Source organism: Podarcis pityusensis (genome assembly GCF_964106645.2).
Source record: "Podarcis pityusensis genome assembly, chromosome: 13".
NCBI lineage: Eukaryota > Metazoa > Chordata > Lepidosauria > Squamata > Lacertidae > Podarcis > Podarcis pityusensis.
The window spans coordinates 29,175,252-29,197,740 of record NC_138038.1 but is presented as its reverse complement, the minus strand read 5'-3'; the positions used below and the strand labels follow the sequence as shown (position 1 = coordinate 29,197,740).

Below are 22,489 nucleotides of genomic sequence, written 5' to 3'. Positions count from 1 at the left end.
AATACATGCAATTTAAGCCATGATAAAACAGAAGCAACTGCCAACAAGGTGACCTACTTCTGAATATTCAAGAAAATTTCACTAGGTATACATTTCATTTATACTGAAGCCAATGCGTTTAACATGACGCATAATTAGTCATTCATTCATTTTAGTCATTTATACCTCACATTTCAGGATCCAAATCCTTCCGCTCATAGCAAACCCTAAACTAATATTCAGTTAAATCAATATGAAAATTGAAACATAAAGTACTAAATCAATAGAAATCAATTCCATTAAGTGGTACTTGTGGTTCGAGGACCCGAACCCTGCGCAGTGGAATGAAACACAAGGACACGTGATATAAGGTTAATGGGCAAGAAAAGGTCACAACTTTATTGATTACAGCAAGTGAAAAGGTATTGGCTTAGGCATTGGATTACGTCAGCTGACTCCACCCACTTGGAGAGGGGTGAGTCTAAAAAACAAAGGGGGTTTATTCACCAGTAGGTGGAGCCTGTTGATGCTAATCCAACTATAAGCTCTCCCCTGATGTCACCGAGGGTCGTGCCATGGCCTCCCGCCAAGCAGGCATCAGACAGAATACACGACCGCCGGATTCCTTTAATGGAATACCCAAAAATTGAAGGCGCAGGGAGGATAGAACTTTCTTTATGTATGCTACAACAGCAGCAAGAATACTCATCGGGAAGTACTGGAAGACACAAGAATTGCCCACCCGAGAAGAATGGCAGATGAAAGTGATGGACTACATGGAACTGGCTGAGATGACCGGGAGAATTCGAGATCAGGGAGAAGGGTCGATGGAAGACGATTGGAAAAAATTCAAAATATACCTTCAAAAATACTGCAATATAAAAGAATGCTAGAAAGAGGTTGGAAAAATAATATTAGGTTGTTCTGGTAGATATGATATAACGGACTAAGCAAAAATGAGTTGATGAAATTGATGAAATAGAGGAGGTTTTATTACATTATTTTAATTTTAAAATACGTAAATGAAAATAAGGTTAGAAGGATTTGCTGGAAACACGATCTGAACTAGAATACAAAATCGGGAGGTGAGAGGAGGTCATGGAAATAAGTAAAGGGAAAAGGCTATGTAAAGGTTTAATCTGTTTTTGTCTTATTTTAATTTAATGTATTTTTATATTTTTTGTTAAGTCTTCTTTTTTATTCTATCTTATTGTTCTTTTTTACTTGTTCATTTTTTGCTTTGTTATGGCTAAAGTTTTCTTTGTATTTTGTATGGTTTTTCTATTTCTTTTTTGTAACTTTAAATTTGGAATAAATATCATTTAAAAAAAAAATAAATTGAAGGCGCAGGCGATGGCCACACCTAGCCCTTCGACACCACAACACATTATTCCAATGCCTAACCTACCCACCAATACCACGAAAGTTGTGACGATTGCTACGAGGTAGGCGAAAAAACCAAAAGGCCTAATGCCAAATGGAAAAATTCCTACCAGCCCCCCCGGACAACCAGGGCGACCAACCTAAGGTCCATAGCAAGGCCAAAAGAAAACTGGAAACCCTGCTCTAAGGGAGTGGAGGGTGGGTGACTCGCGACGGGACGACAAAAAGTGAGGGCTGGAGGCTGGCGCCGCAGCAATTTAGGCTGCTGTACACGCCCCCTTGAAGGCACCTGGTTGGGTGCCTGGCCGAGGGCGTGGGCGCCAGCCAGGTGGGTGGGAGGCAGGGGGCAAACGCCCCCTGCTTGAGGCGTAGTCCGGCTCCCGGCCACAACCACTCCCCTCTCTTGCAGGGAGGAGAGTCTTTGTGCCTAATTGCTTTCTTACAAACTGTTAGTCCCAAGTAGGTGAGCTCTAAAATAGAGTTTACTTTGTCTCACTGGAAAGGGTGCTTCAGAGCTTCTGATTACAACATCCAAGGGAGTTTATTCTTCCTCTCGCTCTTTTCCCATTGTTAACGTCTAATTTAGATTATGGGGAGGGGAGTAATAGACAGGGGTTCTATCAAGTTAAGAAGCTCCGAGGGACAAGGCTATGATGAGACCTCAGGTGCTGTTTACATGAATATACTAAGCTATGACAGAGCTCGGCCAATTCCAAGCAGGTGAAAATCCTCCCACAGTTACTGGACTGAGCAGAATTAAATGTTCTATGTTACTGAAAGAATAAAGGGCAGGGCAAACAACAGACCAGAGGTTTTGATAGTTTGTAGCTGAAGCCTGTTCATGTTTGCATGTTATATTCCAAACTTCTACCTGTTTGCTCTACTTTATATCCTGTATTTTTTCTCCCTCTCACCACTCTTAAGAAAGCACTACAGTGGAAGCTCCATTCAAGTACTCCGTCAGAAATTCCAGACATGCTTGTCCACTGCATGTTGTGAGTACAAACTTTTATTTCCTAAATTTGACATAGTTTGTTTGTGAAGACTAGACAAATGTTAATTTTTGTGTGGCATGTGCTTATTTATATTTTTCTTTATATTGTGCTGAGAAACCTGTGGCCTTCCAGATGTCATTGGACTCCACATCCCATCAGCCCCAACCAACATGGCTAATGGTCAGGGATGGTGGGGTCTGTAGTCCAGAAACATCTGAAGGGGTAGAGTTTCCCTACTCCTGGTTTACAGGAGTGTGCAGGTTCACCTTCCACTCAATTGATATGCCTATTTTATTTCATTTGAGGCAGTATTCATAGTCAAATTGATAACTCTTACACATTTCCAACATATAAAAGGAAGCAAAGCTCAATTTCTGTTCAGTTTGAAGCCCTTTCATTATATTTTGGATACAAGCATGCCTTGTTTTGTTCCAACAACAAAGCTGAGTTCCAACAACATCTGGATCAAGACTAACATAGCTAAGTCCCTTTGAAATCAATGCGAAAAGTTATTTGCGGCTTATTTAACTCTCATTGGTTTCCAAATCTATGGAAATCTACCTGAGATAAAGTCCTTTTGAGCACAGTGAGACTTGCTTCTGAGTAAACAGGAATAGTTTTGCAATTCATATCTCAATCAAGCTTGATGTTTTCTAGATAAGAAGTATATTTTTAATGATAACTTGGGGAAAAGTAAGGACTTGTCAAAACAGTAACTTATAGTTGTATCCAGTGAAATTGTCCCATTAGCACAAGGACTTCCACTTGCCTGTCACTGCACCCAGAAGTACTTATGCCAGGCTCAGCAACTTTGGTTGGCCCTCACACATGTTCACTTCATCAAATCTGGCCCTCTCTGAAAAACGTTTGGGCACCCCTGACTTATGCTAACTGAACAACTTAATTGGATACAGCCTTTAGGCTGCAATCCTAGCCCCACTTACTTGGGAGTAAGCCCAAGTAGATATTGTTAGGCTTGTAATGTTAAATGTCAAATAACTAAGCAAGTGAGATGCACCTCATTGCCAGTCTCATGCACAAGAAAATGTGGAGCAAAATCCATCCAAGCACAGGCACTGAAGTATGTGCACTCTAAACTCAACAGGACTATTGCTTATTATACCAGATCATGCCCATAACTATGAAAATGCCATGCTGCCTAAACACTTGACTTGATCCTGAGATCAAACAGTAAACTGAAAGTGTAATGTGATCTCAAAGTAAAGTATGCACAACTTGGCATAAACATTGTTTCACTGTACTTGGTACAATGGTTGCATACATTTCTTGTGTCCACCATTGGGCTGGTTTGCACATGCTTAATTACTGTGCACTTGCTGACATGATGGTTGAATGTGTGAACTGGCTGCGGAATCATGGTGTTTGAGGTAATGTGATTTGATAGAATAGTTCTGGCTGTGGAATTTGATCCGGCATGACTTGGTCACATACCATGCAAATCAACACCTGATGCTGTATGGCAATCATTTATGCATGAACCAACCCAGTGGTTATGATATTAGTATGCAGGCTTCTTACATGAGTTGTTTCCTCTATATTGTATGCTTGATTTCCATTAGATAAACTTGATGAAGGTTATAAACGTTATGTTGGTGGTAATAGGAACAGAGGAAGCTGATTCAGACCATTGGTTCATCTAGCTCCGTATTTTCTACATTTCCACTGGCAAAAGTTCTCCAAAGTTTCTCTGGATTTTCTCCAAGCAAAGCAAATGTTCTACCATTCAGTTGTGGTGACCCTTCCAGTGGATCTGTGACGACCCATTCTCATGTTGTTGTTGCGGGAAATGTCATCAGACTCAAATTCCCACCATCCCTCATCTGTAGCCCCCTGAATCCACTTCCAAAAGCAGGTTTAAATGCCCTCTTAGCCTGTGGAACCACATTTGGTAAGTGGATGCAGATGTGGAGGGAAAGAGCAGAAGTACGTTCAACTTTTGCCTCTGTATTTGTTGTGAGGTATGTCATCACAATGTGGTTTGTCCTGTTCTTTCATGTATTCTGCCTTGTATTTTTATATACTTTAAAATGATGTGTTGTTTTGCTAGCATAATCACCATCCACATCTTAGCATGCTTTTGTTTACTCCTTGTTCTTCAGGTCATTAGATCAGGCATGAAGCTGGAAAACCAGACCAGAGTCCAGGAGTTTATTCTCCTTGGTTTCCCTACTGCCGTAGAATTTCAAATACTGCTCTTTGTAATATTCCTTGTTATTTACATCCTGACCCTCCTCGAGAACATTGTGATCATCACTCTGATCAGGACAAACAGCCATCTCCAAAAACCTATGTACTTTTTCCTTAGCCACCTGTCTTTCCTGGAGACCTGGTACATTTCTGTGACTGTTCCCAAGCTCCTGGTTAACTTCCTAGCAAAGAACAAAAGCATTTCCTTTGAAGGCTGCATGGCCCAGCTCTACTTTTTCATATCCCTAGTCTGCACCGAATGTGTCCTCTTGGCTGTCATGGCTTATGATCGCTACATCGCCATCTGCAACCCACTGCGCTACCCAGTCATTATGAATTCCCGGCTCTGTTTGCAGTTAGCTGTGGGATCTTGGCTTACTGGTTTCCTAATTTCAATGCTGAAAGTCTTCTTCATTTCCCGCTTGAGTTTCTGTGGACCCAACATCATCAACCATTTCTTCTGTGACATCTCACCTCTGCTGAACCTCTCCTGCACAGACCGAACTGTGGCTGAGATGGTGGACTTTGTATTTGCCCTCCTTATCCTCATAATCCCACTGTCTGTCACTATTGGCTCCTATGTGTGCATAATAGGCACCATTTTGCGTATCCCCACAGCCAAGGGGAAAAGAAAAGCCTTTTCCACCTGTGCCTCACACCTCACTGTGGTTATTATTTTCTACTCAGCCACTCTCTTCATGTATGCCCGACCAAGAAGAATCCATTCTTTTAATCTCAATAAGCTCGTGTCCATTGTATACACTATTGTCACCCCCATGTTGAATCCATGCATTTACTGCCTCAGGAATCAAGATGTGAAGGAAGCCATGAGAAAGATATTTTGTAGCAGGAATGATGAAACCACGATTACCACTAGTGACCATTAAACTCACACCAGACAGAAAACAATCCCTTCTATTCTCAAATATTAGAAATGACTCAAAAATACAGATCAGACCTCCTTTGATCCTCTTCTTTATGATAATCTCTCTCATGTGAACACTTGCTCACAGTCAGATGCATGGTCAGAAGCATATGTTATCCAATTCATACACTAGTAAATTTGGTTTGGAGCCAGAGGGCTGATGAAAATGTGCACAGGGAAATAGTGATTGCTGTCAAAGAATGAACAAAAATGTGGAAGCACACAATTTTAAATGGAATTCATTTTTTTAAAAAGTGACTTCTGCTTAAAATTTTCTAAGAATTCTTAGCTCATATCTGAAATCATGTCAAAACTCTTTGACACTGACTACTTAACTTAGTTTTGAAATGATTTTTTTAAATAAAAAATTTCCTTTTTATGTCTTACCATAATTGGGAACAAGACAGAAAATATACATTTTAAAGCAAATTCAACTTAACATATTCTGTTTGCACATTTTCTTTCTGTTTCTAATTTTGTTTAAATTAAGTTTTTAATTGTCCAGAGTTTGAAACATAGTTTTATGAATGTTTTACACTGCTACTAATGTCTGCTATATAGAATGGTCTTTTAATTATATATATATATATATATATATATATATATATATATATATATATGGTTTTGTTAGTTGCCCTGGACTCACTTACACTTGAAATAATTGTGGTGGTGGCAGTGGTAGTGATGATATAGTCTATATGTATGGAATAACAAATTTTAATCTGATATGTGACAATTTCAAGCTTAATTCTGAAATTATGCTGGATAATCACTAATAATATTCACTAATGTTAAAATGTGTATATTAAAAGGGGGAGGAAATTAAGAAGTTTCAATTTATAAATATCATTCACTTGATTGCTTTCCTTGAAGTGATGTATCATTGTTTTCAAATGTTAAGTGTAGGAATATGCTTCAATGAGTTCATTTGATGGCACTTAATTTCCAAATCTGAAATGATGTGGGTTTTTTTTTTTTAAAAAAAAAAAAAAGTTTTAAAGTGATTTAGTATTTGTCATTAATATTCATCTGTTTTTTGCCTTCTGTATTTTATCTGTGCTGTTTTCATATGTATAAGCCATATTGAGTCCTAGACTGGGAAAAGGTGAGATGATGATGATGGTGATGATAGTTTTCTTTTAAAACTTTTTTAAACAATTACAAATATAAAAAAGCTTATCTAGCAGTACATCTAATGGTGTATTTTCTATTCATCGACTTTTGACACACACGTTCAATGTTCAAACATAGTCCTGTATTTTCCCCGTGTATAACACACATGTAACATGTGGAGTCTAATTTAAGAAAATGGGGGGAAATGGTTCAGAGTTGTCCAGAGCTTTTTGGGGGAAGGCTTGCCTGGAGTTGTTGAACTTTTTTTGGGGGGGGGGGGGTAATACCGAAAATCACTAAACGCAGGCTACTGCCAATTGATAGCGTCAACGAAGTGCAGCACAACTGCCGCAGCAATAGCCAATCCACTACAGCCTTTGCTGAAGCAACCAATCACCCACTCAATTAGCGCAGCAGCAGCCAATCCAAAGCAGCCACCAATCGCCCACTAAATTGCCGCTGACAAGCTCCTGCTCGCGGCTACAAGCAGTCACCCATCCCCCCATTTGCTATCCGTGTATAAGATGAGGCACGGTTTTTAACATTATTTTACTGTAAAAAAAAACCTCGTCTTATACAGGGAAAAGTGTGGTACTTAATGTAACTTCTCCACTGAGAAGACTGAGAGGTTGTTATAACAAGGTATGATAGTGTGGTTCGTTACTGTACTTTGTTGGACAGGAAAAGCTTCCCACCACAGTGTGTATTCCTCCCCTCCCCTATTCAAGGTGGCAAAGAAACTCTGGTAACATTACAAGTATCCTAGCAGGAGCAAGCATGGAGTCCAGTGGCCATGAGACTCAGAATGAGACTTACACCCAGATAGATGGCTGTAAACAACTGCTCCCCACAGGATCAAAAGCAAGTATAGGAGAGAGGGTTTCCCCAGCAAGGGCTAGCTCTTTAATTAATTAATTAATTCAAAAAAATGTACACGCCGCCCATCATCATAAATACCCACAAGACAGACATAGGATGAATAATTAAAATTTTAAGTACAATATAGCTTATTAAAACCACAATTAAAATTTGCACCAAACCAATAGCAGAAGGCACTCCCTGTTTCCAAATAGGCAACATGGATTAACTGCCTTCAAAAAACCTGGTGAAAAGAGATGTCCGAAACTCAAGTCATACTTCTCACAGGAGGGAGTCTCTTAGCCATGGTGTCACCACAGAAATCATTATTTATTTTTATATTAAATTTATATACCACCCTTTATCTGAAGATCTCAGGGTGGTTCACAGCATGCAGGATAAAAGCATGAAAGGCCCTGTCTTAAGTCACTGCCTGTAATGTACTTATTGGTGGGACAACCAGAAATCGTAGGTGGTATAACTGTTGAAAGTTGTGTGTGTGAGAGAGATAGATTCTGTACCTTTTTTTAAAACTTAGGACACCAGGAAAACAGGGGGCATAAACAAGTTGTTGGATAGAGAAGTAGACATCATTTTGGAGAAATGGAGCTTGGCCTACAGTTTGCCTATTATGGTACTGACTCCATTAACTTTATGTGCTACCACTGTGTTTGTGCTTCATCTAATCACCCTATATGTTTGCTTGCATTTCTACTCGCTCTCTGGACAAAGGTGACTCACCAAACAGTTCTGGTCAATATCTATGACCATAATTGAATAGCATTTTGACAGCCACGTTGTTTGGGGATTTGTATTTCCATCCCATATACCCTGCCAGAGGTAGTTCAGATTATATATTTGGGCTGATATAACACATCACATTGATTGATTAGAAAAGTACTGCACTTTTTCATGTTTGCTACATTCCTTCTTCATCTTTTATGAGCATCACATGCAAAGTATGTGGCTGATACATGAAGCATCCAGCCACCAGTGAATCAAACGTGCCATGATGTTGGCAGAGGACCAGCTTATGAGGGTGATGGGGGGGTGCTGTTGGGTTGAAATAAACGACAGATGAGTGACAAGTGTCATATGGGAGGCATCTGCCGAGCATGTCTCGGCGAGTCCCTTTTATTAAATATTACAGCATTGCCACATATGTGCTTGTTGCTGATTGGTTAACACAAATACAATGCAAGGGCATTAATCATCAATAGATTAAAGGTTGGGAAAAGGAACACATGGTTAGACAGGTATGAAAACCTCCTTATTAAACTATTACTAGTGATTGATATTGCATGACTTAATAAACTATTACTAGTGATTGATATTGCATGACTTAAAAGAACATAACCATCGCATTCCGTAGACGTGGTCAACCATGCATTAAGAACAGGTCAGGGTATGATGTTTCATGAACTCAATGTGAACTGAACATTCTAGGGTGGATGAGGACTCATGTGCAGAAGCAGAACTTCCCATCAGGGTGCAATGTCAGGCACATGACGTGACATCCTGACATCATGCGTGTGACCTCAGGATGTCGGGAGGTGGAGTCGAATGCGGCAGTCCTGTGAATCAATGGCCAGCTCCTCCTCTGCTTCTTCTTGACACTAGCACTGACAGGAGGCTGCTTCAACTCTTCTTCCCCTCCATGGCAGGAGAAGGAGGAGCCAGCCACTGGGGACATGCTTCACTCGGTTCCATACTTCGGCTCTGCGCTTTTAGGACATCTGGCAGCCCCATGGCCCTTACCCCAAAAATATAGGGGAGGAGCACTTGGTCCCCAGGAGCCGGCACTCCCTGGATGTAGGGAACAAGGCTACATGCTGAAAATACCTTGAGCTTATGAACTTATATAAATAAGAGCTGTAGATCAAGAATAAAAATCTTGAATCCTTAATTTACACAGTTTTGACCATGTGAATGGACACAGGTTTGAATTTCTTAAAGTACATTCATGCTTCAGAACAGTATAAATTACAATAACATCTTGTTTACACGTTTCATGGTGTGTAGAAGTCAAATAATAAAGTACTGTATAACTCTGAGCTATTATCCTGTCAGTTGCATTTGTGAAGGCATTCTATGAGCCAGTTCCTGAGTATTTAGCTCCCTTGATATCCCTTGTTAGCAGGATAACTTATACACCGAGGCAGTTCAAGCAGCATTGCTCTTCTGAGAATTCTGATGATTTTGGTAAGGATGCATAAATTTTTCATCATAACTTCTAACTGGATTAGCCTTTGTTTGATCCAACACAGTTCCAAGTTCTCTTCACAGAAGCTCTAAGTTAAAAGAAAAACAGAAATTTGACTTGCGCAAAATTTAACCAAAAAGATACCATCCAGCATATGATGAAATATTCGCTGAAGTTCACAGGTAGATCAGGTAAATGATGCAACTGGCTTATTTTGTTTATTTCAGGGTTTGCTTGTTTGTTTGTTTGTTTGTTTGTTTTTAAAAATAGAAAATGTCCTGCATTCGTTTTAGCACTTTAAAAGGGAAGTATGTTTAAGGGGAGATGCATTTCACATTTTAATTTCTGTGCAATTGGTTTTATACTTTGTAAACCACTTTATATGCATTAAATGATGTTGATGAGGAAAGTAATGCTAAAATGGGAAAGGCACATATAAATTAGCCCCAATTCTGTGAGGTAATTAATCTCTGCACAAGAATATTGACATACACAGTGAAGCTTTTGAAAACATTTCCTAAATAGTACAAACTCTGCTTTCAAATGTGATGCAAGAGTGCTACTCTTTTGGGGGAGATGTGTGCTGATCTTTCAGTTACAGAACTCTGGAAAGGAATCAGTATCTCTCTCTGCTGGAATTAATATCCTGAAATATAACTTTCATATCACTGCAGAAATAAAAGCCCCCTTGTCTTCCACTTCTGAAAATCTTCCCATCTCTTTTCTAAGGAGAAACAGCTATGTTACTGAAATGTAGCAGAAATTTTATCTGCAAGTAATAATAGAGAAAAAACTCATGCAGCAAGGTGGGAAGCAAGAAACTTCACATTCCATTGCATTTCTTAGTTTCAGCTTTTGTATATCTGAAAGATGGTTTCTTCAACAATTATAATATACCTCTAGATTTCAGGAAATGCATTATTTGTCCCACATTTTACAATGTGCAAAGATGGATATTTTAATGATCACAAATCTCAGACAAACTGTATGGCATGTTCAAATTTGAGTGATTTAATTTTTTTAAATAATGCATTTTCATAGAATTAAATAATAATAATCAAGGTTTGGTAAATTCTCATTTGGAAGACTTGTAGCCATAAAATGCAATCAAAATTAATGAACAGAGTTTGGGAGAATAGTTTCTATAGGTGTTATTGCATGTAAGGTGCTGTGCTTTTTTTAGTGTAATTACTGGTATGTGTTAAACAGATTTTTTATATGTATATAAATATATATATTAATGCTATCAATGTTTAATTGATATTTTAACTATTGAGTTTTTTCTAATTTTAGTGGATGTTGTTTTTATATGTAATCTGCCTTGAGTCCCATCAGGGGGAAATAAAATGATGATAATGATGATGATGATATAGCCATCACAAAATGCAAGAGAACATTCCCATGATTTTTAAGTTATCTATTATATTTGTGAGCCGCTTCATAATTTATGTTGTAATGTAAAATTCAACTTTAATTTTAAGCTTCCGTAACTGGAGACTTTTAAGACTCACTTAATACGAAACAGCAAACATTTACAAGAAACAATGTGCAAATAGGATACCGACAGTGCAATCCTATGTTGATCTACTCAGAAATAAGTCCCACTGAATTCATTGGGACTTACTTCCAATGAATGGGACTACAACCTTGTATAGGATTGCAGCTTTAAAGTTAAATCTGCTCTCTGCCTTCCACATGACACATAATATTGTGGGATGAAAACAGAAGTAGAACCTAACACCACTAAGTGGTGTTACTCTTCTACTGACATGTGCTCAAAGGTCCACTGGTTTTGAAAATCTGCTGTCTGAAAGCACCTTAGGCTTTGCTTAAAATATAATATAAAATATAAGGTTCCTTCAAAAGTGGCATGTAAGATTTGTGCTGATGGCCCATCTCAAATTAAGAAGGTACAAGCACAGAACAAGCATTTCAGATGTTTCCCATATCCATTTAGGAATTTTTATATTGATCAGAATCACTTCTTTGACACCATCCCTTCACCTTCTCTAAGCACAATATAATTTGTGACCTGACCCAGGAATGAAGAAGTGAGATATAAGTGATGGGTTGGACTAGGACCACATTTTATTTAAACTATATCTATAGAGCAAATGAGAAGAATAGGATTCTAACTTCAGCATTGGGTGAGACAAACCCTGCCAATTCTAAGTGGCATAAGAAGGCTAGGCCCCAAAGACTGGGACACACCTTCTGGTCAGTAGGGGGATCTTCCTTCCTCATTCCTGGGCTTCAGAACTCTGCGCAGATGTGGCAGGTGAGCTTCAAGAATGCTTCATATCCAGGAGGTTACTGCAGCCATGGTTAAATGGGTGCAAGGCTTTGGGTACACAATAACCATGAGACAGTGGGAACATTTGTGGAAAACAGATTGGAAATTTACAGCTTGTTGTGCTTTAAGAGAGAACTTCCTTAAAATGCAACATTGGTGGTATATAACCCCTTGGAAGCTCTCCAAAATGTATAAAAGTGTACCAAGCAATTGTTAGAGGTGTAAAGAAAAACCAGGTAATCTATATCACATGTGGTGGCAATGTAAAGAAATCAAGATGTTCTGGGAGGATTCCGAACTGGAAAAAACGTTAAAAATATCTTTCAGCAAAAAACCAGAAGCTTACCTACTAGAAATCACAGATTTGGATATTCCTAAAAAAGCAAAATAACGTTTTCTCTGTGCCACGGTTGCAGCAAGAATACTCATTGCGACAAATTGTAAAAGTGATAAAGTCCCTTCTAGATTACAGTGGATTCAAAAAATGACCGAATATGCAGAATTCGACCAGTTATCAGAAAGAATAAAAAATAAATCAAAGGAAGTATTTACCACAAAATGGGAAGTCTTTAAAATTTATGTGAAAAATAGCAATGACAGTTTGAAGTTTGTAGCAGCATTTGAATAACTTCAGTAGGAGTTTTAAATCTGATGGAAAACCTAGAAGAATATAATAAATAACATTAAAGCCAAAATATGCTATAATATGGTACTGAATAACGGATGAGAAATAGAAGTAAGGAGTAGGTGGGAAGTCAGCTACATAGGAAAAAGTCATTTTTATGTTAAATGTATTGTTAGCAATATTCAACGTATTGGTGTTGTTGTTGTTTTATATCTTTCTTTCTTTCTTAATTTTTAGGTGATGGATATCTGTGTATCTTCATATTTTCTTTTTGTATGTGGTGTATTAAAATGAAATAAAAACTATTTATTTATTTATTTAAAGAATGCTTCACATCCAGCTTAAGGGCCTCACAACCTACAACAACTGGCCTCTGCAAATGCCCTTCGTGGTCAAAGGTGCCCAGGGGTGCTCACCTGATACCTTATCTAACCTTGACCTTTCCTGCACCTCCCTGTCAACAATGTGACCAACTTAACCATGAAACAAAATTAATCAAATCAACCTATTTAACAGCATCAACCCCTAAACACCAATTTAGTCCAAAATAATTAAACAAGGTGAGACAGATATTTTCTGAAAATTATCCAAGAAATTAAAGGCCAGAATGCCTTTATGCAAGAATGCATAATTTAGTGCTCTTCTGATGAATCTCCAAATAATTTTGTAACGTAACCAATCTTGGAAGACTCTAGAATGAGCTACAAAGCTTCAGAGTAAAAGAAATTGCGAAACAAGGCAGTTGAGCTCTGTGGATGTCAAAGTGAAAAGGATGCATCATGCCTATTTTTTTCTGTTTTCCCTCTCATCCTTCCTATTTTCTTTTCTATTGCTGTAGATCCATGGACCATAAGAATAAGAGTGTTGTCCGGGAATTCATCCTACTTGGATTTCCAACCACCATGGAACTGCAAGTGCTTCTTTTTGTGATATTCCTTGTGGCCTACATCCTGACACTCCTGGAGAACACAATTATCATTGTTGTGATCAAAATCAACCCTCAGCTTAACAAACCTATGTATTTCTTCCTCAGCAACCTCTCCTTCCTGGAGACGTGGTACATCTGTGTTATTGTCCCAAAACTATTGGTTAACTGCCTAGTGGAAGACAAGTCCATCTCATTTGAAGGATGCATGACACAGCTCTACTTTTTCAGCTCTCTTATATGTACAGAGTGTATCCTTCTTGCTGTAATGGCATATGATAGATATGTGGCCATCTGCAATCCACTGCGCTATCCAACCATCATGACCCAGCGCCTTTGCTTGCAGTTAGCTGTGGGTTCGTGGCTAACTGGCTTCTTTGCCTCAATGCTGAAGGTTGTATTTATATCTCGCCTACCCTTTTGTGGTCCTAACATCATCAACCACTTCTTCTGTGACATTTCACCTTTGCTAAATATGGCATGTGAGGATATGACAGTGGCTGAAATAGTGGACTTTGTCTTGGCATTGATCATTCTGCTGGTCCCACTCTCAGTTACAACAGTTTCCTATGTGTGTATCATTGGTACCATTTTGCGTATCCCAACTGTCCAAGGCAGGAAGAAGGCCTTCTCTACTTGTGCTGCTCACCTCACTGTGGTCACCATCTTCTTCTCAGCCACTCTCTTCATGTATGCAAGACCAAAGAGGATCCACCCTTTCGATCTAAACAAATTGGTTTCTGTCATATACACCATTGTCACTCCAATGCTGAACCCATTCATTTACTGTCTGAGAAATCAAGAGGTCAAGGGAGCTTTAAGAAAAGCTTTCTGTAGCACAAGTGCCCTCCCCAAAATCTCAGCACCCCTCACTAATGCTGAATGGCACAGATAGATTTATTTTTTTCTCATTGAGAAATATCCTTGGAACTTTTCAATTTTCATTTGCTGGTAGAAGTATGTTGGAGAGAGTGTCGTACCCATCAACTGTCCCTGAAAAACTGGGACATCCCATTTTCCTCCACAAGAGCATGTGACCATTTTGGGCGCCGTACTCTTGTGCAATTTAGAGCCGAGATCTCCCCCAGCCAAACAACATTTTTTCTAGTCCACAGTCTCACACAGTGCCCCCAAATGTGTGTTTTTCAGGTCCATGATCTCACACAGTGCTCCAAAATGTGCATTTTGGGATGCTATGCCTGAAAATAATACTTTTTCCAGGTCCATGACTGAAGCAGGAGTGCAGACCCAGGAGATGTCCCAGTGTGGGGCCATGTCACATTGGAGAGTATGATATGTGTGAAAAAGCATTCTCAGATAACATTTTTTCTCCCAATTTATTTTGATGCCTGAGGCAGAAAGCCCAAATATCCTTCCTTTAGTGAAGATTAAATAATCAATTTCTATTTTGATAAGAAGCAAATAAATATTCAAAAGTTGATGACAGTGAACACATACATGTTCATTTTTATGTGATGGGAAAAGGGTAAATTGTAACCCTTTGCCCACCATCTACAGAACTGAATAGCATAGACAATTGCTTTTTCTTATTATTATTAACTAGAATTAGTTGTTGTCACTTGCATCATGTCAGGAACTTTCATGTGTGATTACTCATTTTATATTTGGTGAAGTTCTATTGTGTTAGGGATGAGCATAGCTCCTTTATTTAGATTATTGCTGTGCTATGGGCATGTTCTTCCCTGTGTTCTTTTCCTGCTGAGGCTTAAGTAGAAGCCTCTTTCTGTAATTTCTGAACATGGTACGGACACATCTAGTAGGAAAAGAAATGGAGGGGGGAATTGTTCAATCTGCAGTTTAAAACAAAGAGGCTTTTGCTGGTCCCAGACTTGTAAACATCTATCAAGCAAGGTATGTACTTCTCTAAATTTAGTCTCAGGTTTGTTTGTTTTTTAAAGCATACAAGAATGTGTATTTTAGTGGGAGGGTGTATACAAAATAAATACTTTAGAGGAAAGTGTGTACAAACTGTGCGCGTGTGCGCGCGTGTGCATGTGTGCATGCGTGCATGCACATGTGTACATACAAACACTTAAAAATCATCCACAAAATCTAGGACTGGACAGACCTATGGTAGACCACATTTGAAACGGGCATGGAACAAAAATAGGCTGAAGGAGAAATGAATTCACTGTTCCTGTCAGTGGGTGTTGGGTGTTGGTTTTATCTGCTTATATAGTATTTTTCTGATGCAAAATTCCACAAACGGGTAACCACCAAAGAAAAGGCCCATTCTTGGCTTGCCCCCCTCTGGACTTCTCATGGAGAAGGCACATGAAGAAGGGCCTCAGATGACTATAATAGGGTCCAGGTCAGTTCATGGGGGAGAGGTGGTCCTTGAGGTATTGCAATCCTGAACCATTTAAGGTTTATAGGTCAAAACCAGCACTTAGAATTCGGCCCAGAAACTAATCAGCAGCCAGTGCAGTTGGGCCAGAATCAGTGTAATATGCTCACACCATCTTTCATTCAGCCAGATCTTTCCTCCACTTGCATGAGAGCCATCTCCCAGCTTCTTTCCTTGCCCTAAGCTCTGGAGTATAACAGGGAGTGGGTGCTCAGGAATGATTGTGTCAATGGCCCGATATTCCAGAGGTTGGCCAGGATTTCAACAGTAGTGCCAGTCATATCAGCCAGAAAATCCCCCAGTGTCACCTGGAAGCCTACTGGATTCATCAGCCTCTGAGGACAGTCCATCCATTTAGGTCCTCCGCCTATGCAAAGGGGAAAGGGTGCAGGAAGCCTAAGGCTCAAAAGGAAATGATCTGACCATGGCAAGGGACTGATGTCAATGTTCCCCACTTTCAGATCTCCCTCTTGCTGCCCAGTTGACCAAAAAGGTCCAGAGTGTGGCCTGCCACATGTGTTGGGCAAGTGACATGTTGGGACAGTCCCATTGTCATCATAGCAGCCATTAAGTCCTGAGCCACTACAGAGCCAGCTGCCTCGTCATGGAAGTTAAAGTCCCCCAGAACCAGCAGAACTCAACACCAGCTCTGTCAGCACAGGCAGAGAAACTGCTGGGCAGTGAGGTGGCCAGTAAACCAGCATAATCCATAATCTGTCCAAATTGCCCAATATCAGGAACACACATGCTAGGTTCCCCCTGCCTGCTCCTAAACTGGACAGGGAGCCTGGTGAGAGAGATGGAACCTCTATAGATTACAGCAACTCCCCTTCCCCAACCCTGAAGCTGCACTGAGTACCCAGGGGGGCACAGCTCAGTAAGACTAACTCCACCCTGCTCACCCACCCAGATCTCACTGACAGAGTAGATAACACTTCTCATTCATAATCAGATTATGTGCAGGGGAGTTTAATCTAGTTTAGTATTTTATACCTTGACTAGCAGCTAGGAATGAGGGAATACATAAAATTCAGTTTCTACCAGTTTCTCATTTTCTCCAAACTTTGATTTTCTTTTCCATATAGTCACATCAGTTTTTGATGGAAAAACAACAACAGTGCCTCATGAAAATTCACCAGCATGGTAGCATAAATCTCTCCCCATTTAATTGTTATATGTGATTTTCTCAAATATAGACTTATTCTCCCTTCCCCCGCAAAGCATTTTCCTGTGCAATAATGCATTTTTGTTTACATTCTAATATCAATTTATATGTATACTTTGCATATAAGACTGGAGGCTCTCCCAGCCTCACCTGGTGATGTCAGGGATTGAACCTGAGACCTTCTGCATGCAAAGGAGATGCTCTGTGCTACAGGTAGAAGACAGAAGGTGCTTCTCAAAATGTATTTGGTGAGCAAATACCAGTTTGTCATTTGAAAACACCAACTTCATGAACTTTGAAAAAGAATTAAATATCTTCATTTGTTAAATTTTCTGCACGCCATATTGTGTAGCGCTCTCTTCACTTCTTGGTTACAGAGGCTGTAGATGATGGGGTTTAACATGGGTATCACAATAAAGTAAATGACAGAGGGAGCCATTTCCTGATCCTGAGAGTTCTTTGAGGTTGGCTTCAAGTACCTGAAGAAAATTGTTCCATAGTATAGCACAACAACTGTCACGTGAGATGTGCAAGTGGAAAAAGCCTTGCGTTTCCCTTCTATGGAGCGTATCCTCAAGACAGCGGAGATGATGTGAATATAGGAAGCCAGTGTGATGAAGAGAGCCCCCATCCCTAAAAATGAACCAAGGGTGAAAATCACCATTTGGTTTGCAAAAGTGCTGCTACAGGAAAGTTTGAACAGTTGTGGGGCTTCACAGCTGAAGTGATGGATTACATTGGCCCTGCAGAAGTGCAGAGTTGTTAGCAGAAGGGTGTTCAATAGAGCATAGAGAAAGCCAGTGAGCAACGCACTGCACACCAGCTGCGAACAGACCCGTTTGCTCATCATCACGTTATAATGCAAGGGGTGACAGATGGCTGTGTACCGGTCATACGCCATCACAGAGAGGAGGAGACCCTCTCCCACTGAAAGCGCTATGACAAAGAAGACCTGGGTAAAACAACAATCCGCAGTGATTGCTTTTCTGGCCGAAAGGAAGTCTTCTAACATTTTAGGAACTGTAACAGAAGAAAAAGCAATATCAAGGGAAGCCAAATGAGAAAGGAAGACATACATGGGAGTGTGGAGATTAGCATCCATTCTTATAGCCAAAATGATGGCTAGGTTGCCAGACAGAGTTATCAAATAAATCAACAGGAAGATTGCAAAGAGTAAGATCTGGAGCTTTGGATCACTGGAGAAGCCTAAGAGGATGAACTCAGTGATGTGGGTTTGATTATCCATATGTGCAAAGTGTTTCCTCCTGTAGAAAGCACAGAAAAACAACAAAACAAAAAGTGTTTTATATGTGTTTTGCAAGATTTGAAGAAACTTTCCCCCAGTCCAACTGGGAGACATAGATAATTTATGCATGGGTCACATCCACATCAGGGCAAAAAGTCCTAACATTAATATATAGCGATGGGGCCTAAGCTGGCAGTGACTAACCAGGAAATAATCTACCATCATAGCTGAGATAGATGTCTTGAATAAAACATTGATTCAGCATGCAATAGCTGTGAGGGAAATGTGAGTCACCGGGGGGGGGGCATTTTTTGTGAATGTATAAACTACAGTGGAAGACTCCAAAGGTGATGTGTAATTTAGAATAATAAAACCAATAAATAAGAACAATGCAACCATAAAAGCAGTTTTGAAAACTCCTTGATTAACATCACCAAAGGACCCATTCCAATCCGGCTTCCGCTCTGGTCATGGGACCAAGATGACTCTGGTCGCCCTAACAGATGATCTCCGTAGGCAGCTGGATCAAGGTGGGTCGGGGCTGCTGATTCTTTTAGACCTGTCAGCAGCCTTCGACATGGTCGATCACGAACTCCTGGACCACTGTCTCGCTGACGTGGGGATCCAGGACACAGTCCATCAGTGGCTACGCTCATTTCTCTCTGGTCGGGGACAGAGGATGGCGCTTGGGGGGGAACTGTCGTCGCGCCACACCTTGGTGTGTGGAGTGCCGCAGGGTGCAATACTTTCCCCGATACTTTTCAACATCTTTATGTGCCCCCTCGCCCAGCTTGTCCAGAGTTTTGGGTTGGGCTGCTATCAGTATGCTGATGACACCCAACTCTATCTGTTGATGGATGGCCATCCTGAATCGGCCCCAGGCACACTGATCAGATGTTTGGAATTGTGGTTGGATGGTTACATGGGAGCCGGTTGAAGCTAAATCCTTCGAAGACAGAGGTCCTTTGGCTGGGTCGAGACGATATGGGATTGGGGGGGCAACTCCCATCTCTTGCGGGGGTGCAGTTAGTGCCAGCACCGTCCGTTAAGAGTTTGCGTATAATCTTCGACACCTCCCTTTCCATGGAGGCGCAGATTGCAGCTATAACAAAGGCGGCATTTTTTCATCTCTACCAAGCTAAGAAGTTGGCTCCTTACCTCTCTTGCCCTGACCTAGCCACTGTGATCCACGCGACGGCCACCTCCAGACTGGATTATTGTAACTCGCTCTATGTGGGGCTGCCCTTGAGACTGACCCAGAAACTCCAGCAGGTGCAGAATGCTGCGGCGAGACTCCTTACAGGGTCCTCGCTGCAGGATCACATTCACCCAGTGCTATACCAGCCGCACTGGGTCCCGATGGAGTACAGGATCAGGTTTAAGATGCTGGTTTTAACCTTTAAAGCCCTATATGGCCTAGGACCCTCGTACCTACGGGACCACCTCTCCTGGTATGTCTCACGGAGGACCTTATGGTCTTCAAACAAAAACATCTGGGGAGGTCCCGGGCCACAGAGAGGTTGGGCTGACCTCAGCCAGAGCCAGGGCTTTTTCGGCTGTGGCTCCAATCTGGTGGAACGCTCTGTCACAAGAGACTAGGGCCCTGCGGGACTTGACATCTTTCTGCAGGGCCTGCAAGACAGAGCTGTTCCACCTGACCTTTGGCCAGGGCACAGCCTGACCCCCTCCTTTGGCAATCCTCACAGAACTCTAGCCCAATGGCTGCCATTAATCTGATTTGAACTGATTTTATAATGAACTGATTTTAGAATGTTGTATCATTTTACTGTTGTTATCCGCTCTGGGCCCGGCTTTGGCTAGGGAGGATGGGATATAAATAAATTATTATTATTATTATTATTATTATTATTATTATTATTAGTGTACTCTTAAGGGTAATTCTCACACATTGTTGCATATAATAGTAACCTATGGTTTGTACAGGTTCTGGGGTGGGAGCACTTGCAGCAGATAAAGCTCAGGAAAAGTCATAAAGATACAATTAAATCCATCTGTGAAGCAAACTAGAATGCCTTTGCAATTTTTTTAAATGTTTGCCAGACCCTAAGGAAAAAAACAGGCTTGGAACCAAGCAAACTTTTCCGAGGAGAGCTTTCCACATGTGGATTTCATGGTCCAACAGAAACCTGGCCAATTGAGATAATATGCACACACGGGTGTGTTTGGAGGGGATCTGATGGAGAATAATGCTGATGAGGAATAAAGGGTTCAGGCAGGTTAAAGCAATAGGAGGAGGTCCTTCAGATTCCGCACAATTGAAAAATGTGCAGAAAAGGGCAACAAAAATAAGCAGGCAACTGAAACTCCATGAAGCATTTGAGTTTGCTTCCTTGTTTTTAGTTAGCAAAATATGACTTGGGGCACTTGTTGGAGGCTGTTATAATTAGCAATGGTGTGCAGAAAGTAGATAGAGGTAAATTTTCTCATTCTCTTTGATCTTCCATTCTCTTGGAATTGATTGCTAGCAGACTCAAGACACATGAAAGTGTTTCTATGGAATTTGTGTCCTTAAGTTTATTTTGTATGCCCTTTTCTTAAATACATTTTCCAGCTCTCTGATGAAATATGGCAACCAGAACTGTGCACAGTATTCTAATTTCACATTAAGAGCTCCCTCTATCCCACGTAGACTTCAACAATATTCTTGATTCATACAACCACTAAACCTATCAGTCTATCACACTATGTAACCCAGGGGTAGTCAACCTTTTAATACCTACTAATGCATCTTTCTTGATCGTAAAATTTCCTTACTGCCCACCAGTGCTCTATGGAAGGAGGATTCAGCTTGTGCCGTAGAACCCCCTACCCCCCACCTAGAATCCTGAAATGCCCACTAGTGGGTGGTTGGGACCAGCTTGACAACCCCTGATGTAACTAGATATTAATTCAGATACATACCACTAGATAAAGCTTTATTATTTCTGCTTTTTCTTACAACCATCTTGACATCATTACAGTTAGAGATGAAGAATTGGCTTCCCTGTGCTTTCTTTGAAGAAGGTTTCTTCTGAAGAAGCTTTCTTCAGGTTTTTTGTTTCCTTAAGCTTAGCTGTGGTCCTATAGGATTAGCTTCATAACCTAATTATAGGACACAGGGGTAGCAATCCCTAGGGTTCTACAGTGAGCACCATATATTCTGTATGCTTTACCTAAAGACGTCACTGCAAATGTGCACTGTTACTATGTATTACTTCCCTCCTGCAATTTTCTTTAAAAATGTGAGCAATTCTCAGGAGCAAAACACAGATAAGATTCTCCCTTACCCTTCCCTTGTGCATTATATAGGGATGTTTTCATTTGCTATCAAATTATGCTCAGTAAAAAAAATTGTGAATAAGAAAACGATTCAATTGTTTTAAAATTTGATTAATAATTTGAAAAATCCCCCTTTGGTTGTATAGCCCCATTAGCTGGTGATAAAGTTGAGGGAGGGTTATGTTTTGTTTTTGCTTTTTTTCCAGTTGGGGGTCTTTACAGAAGTCTTCATTGGATTTTGTGGGAAGAGGTAAAAATGCCCTCAAAATATTGTATTACTTTTCAATGGATGGGAATCACCAAACTTTCAGGTCAGGTGTGGATCTTTGCCTCTGCCTGTTATGTTTCTGAAGGCTGACTTGCTTCAGATAGAAGTTGGTCATTTATTGTCACGGGTGCAATGCTATGAAATGGTTTTTCCAACAATGATCCTTACTGCTCAATTCCTTTTTATGCTGAGAGGCCTATTCAGTCATTTATTTATTTATTTATTTATTTATTTATTTATTTATTTATAGATGAGCCTATGTTTTTATGGTATTTTATACTCCACTGATTTTGTATACATTGCTGTATACCACTTTAACATATTTTATATGAACAGGTAATTTGCTAATATTATGATAAATTGGGTCCTCCCTTAAATAGGGCACATATTGTGGTAAGACCTGGAAACCGACACCCTGTGTTGTGGGTGGGTACAATTGGTCAGCCACAACACCCGATTGGTAGGTCCCATTGCTGGGTGCAATCTGGCCAATGGGACACAGTCCAAATGGTTCGAGGGACCTATTTATACCAATGCCTGTGACCCAGAGCTTCCTCTTTCGGCACGTGCATTTGAAACACCAACAGCATGTCCTCTGCGAGCCAAGAGAGAGCAATTTACCCTCAACGGATCAGCCTGGTGATATCCCATTATCC

The 22,489-nt window shown here is 40.4% G+C and overlaps 3 protein-coding genes across 3 annotated transcripts; 2 read left to right on the top strand and 1 right to left on the bottom strand.

Annotated features, from left to right (window-relative positions):
- Positions 1-2,269: 2,269 nt before the first annotated feature.
- On the top strand, positions 2,270-5,452 carry LOC308461500 (olfactory receptor 6B1-like; the record flags this gene model as incomplete). The annotated part of the gene is made up of 2 exons (XM_080978495.1): positions 2,270-2,357; positions 4,478-5,452. Exon 2 carries the CDS (start codon positions 4,493-4,495, stop codon positions 5,450-5,452), a length of 960 nt encoding a protein of 319 aa, XP_080834621.1. The 5' UTR covers positions 2,270-2,357; positions 4,478-4,492.
- Positions 5,453-13,424: 7,972 nt separating this feature from the next.
- Positions 13,425-14,402, top strand: LOC308460755 (olfactory receptor 6B1-like; the record flags this gene model as incomplete). The annotated part of the gene is made up of 1 exon (XM_080977280.1): positions 13,425-14,402. One exon carries the CDS (start codon positions 13,425-13,427, stop codon positions 14,400-14,402), a length of 978 nt encoding a protein of 325 aa, XP_080833406.1.
- Positions 14,403-17,356: 2,954 nt separating this feature from the next.
- On the bottom strand, positions 17,357-18,142 carry LOC308460754 (olfactory receptor 5AR1-like; the record flags this gene model as incomplete). The annotated part of the gene is made up of 1 exon (XM_080977279.1): positions 17,357-18,142. One exon carries the CDS (start codon positions 18,140-18,142, stop codon positions 17,357-17,359), a length of 786 nt encoding a protein of 261 aa, XP_080833405.1.
- Positions 18,143-22,489: the final 4,347 nt, after the last annotated feature.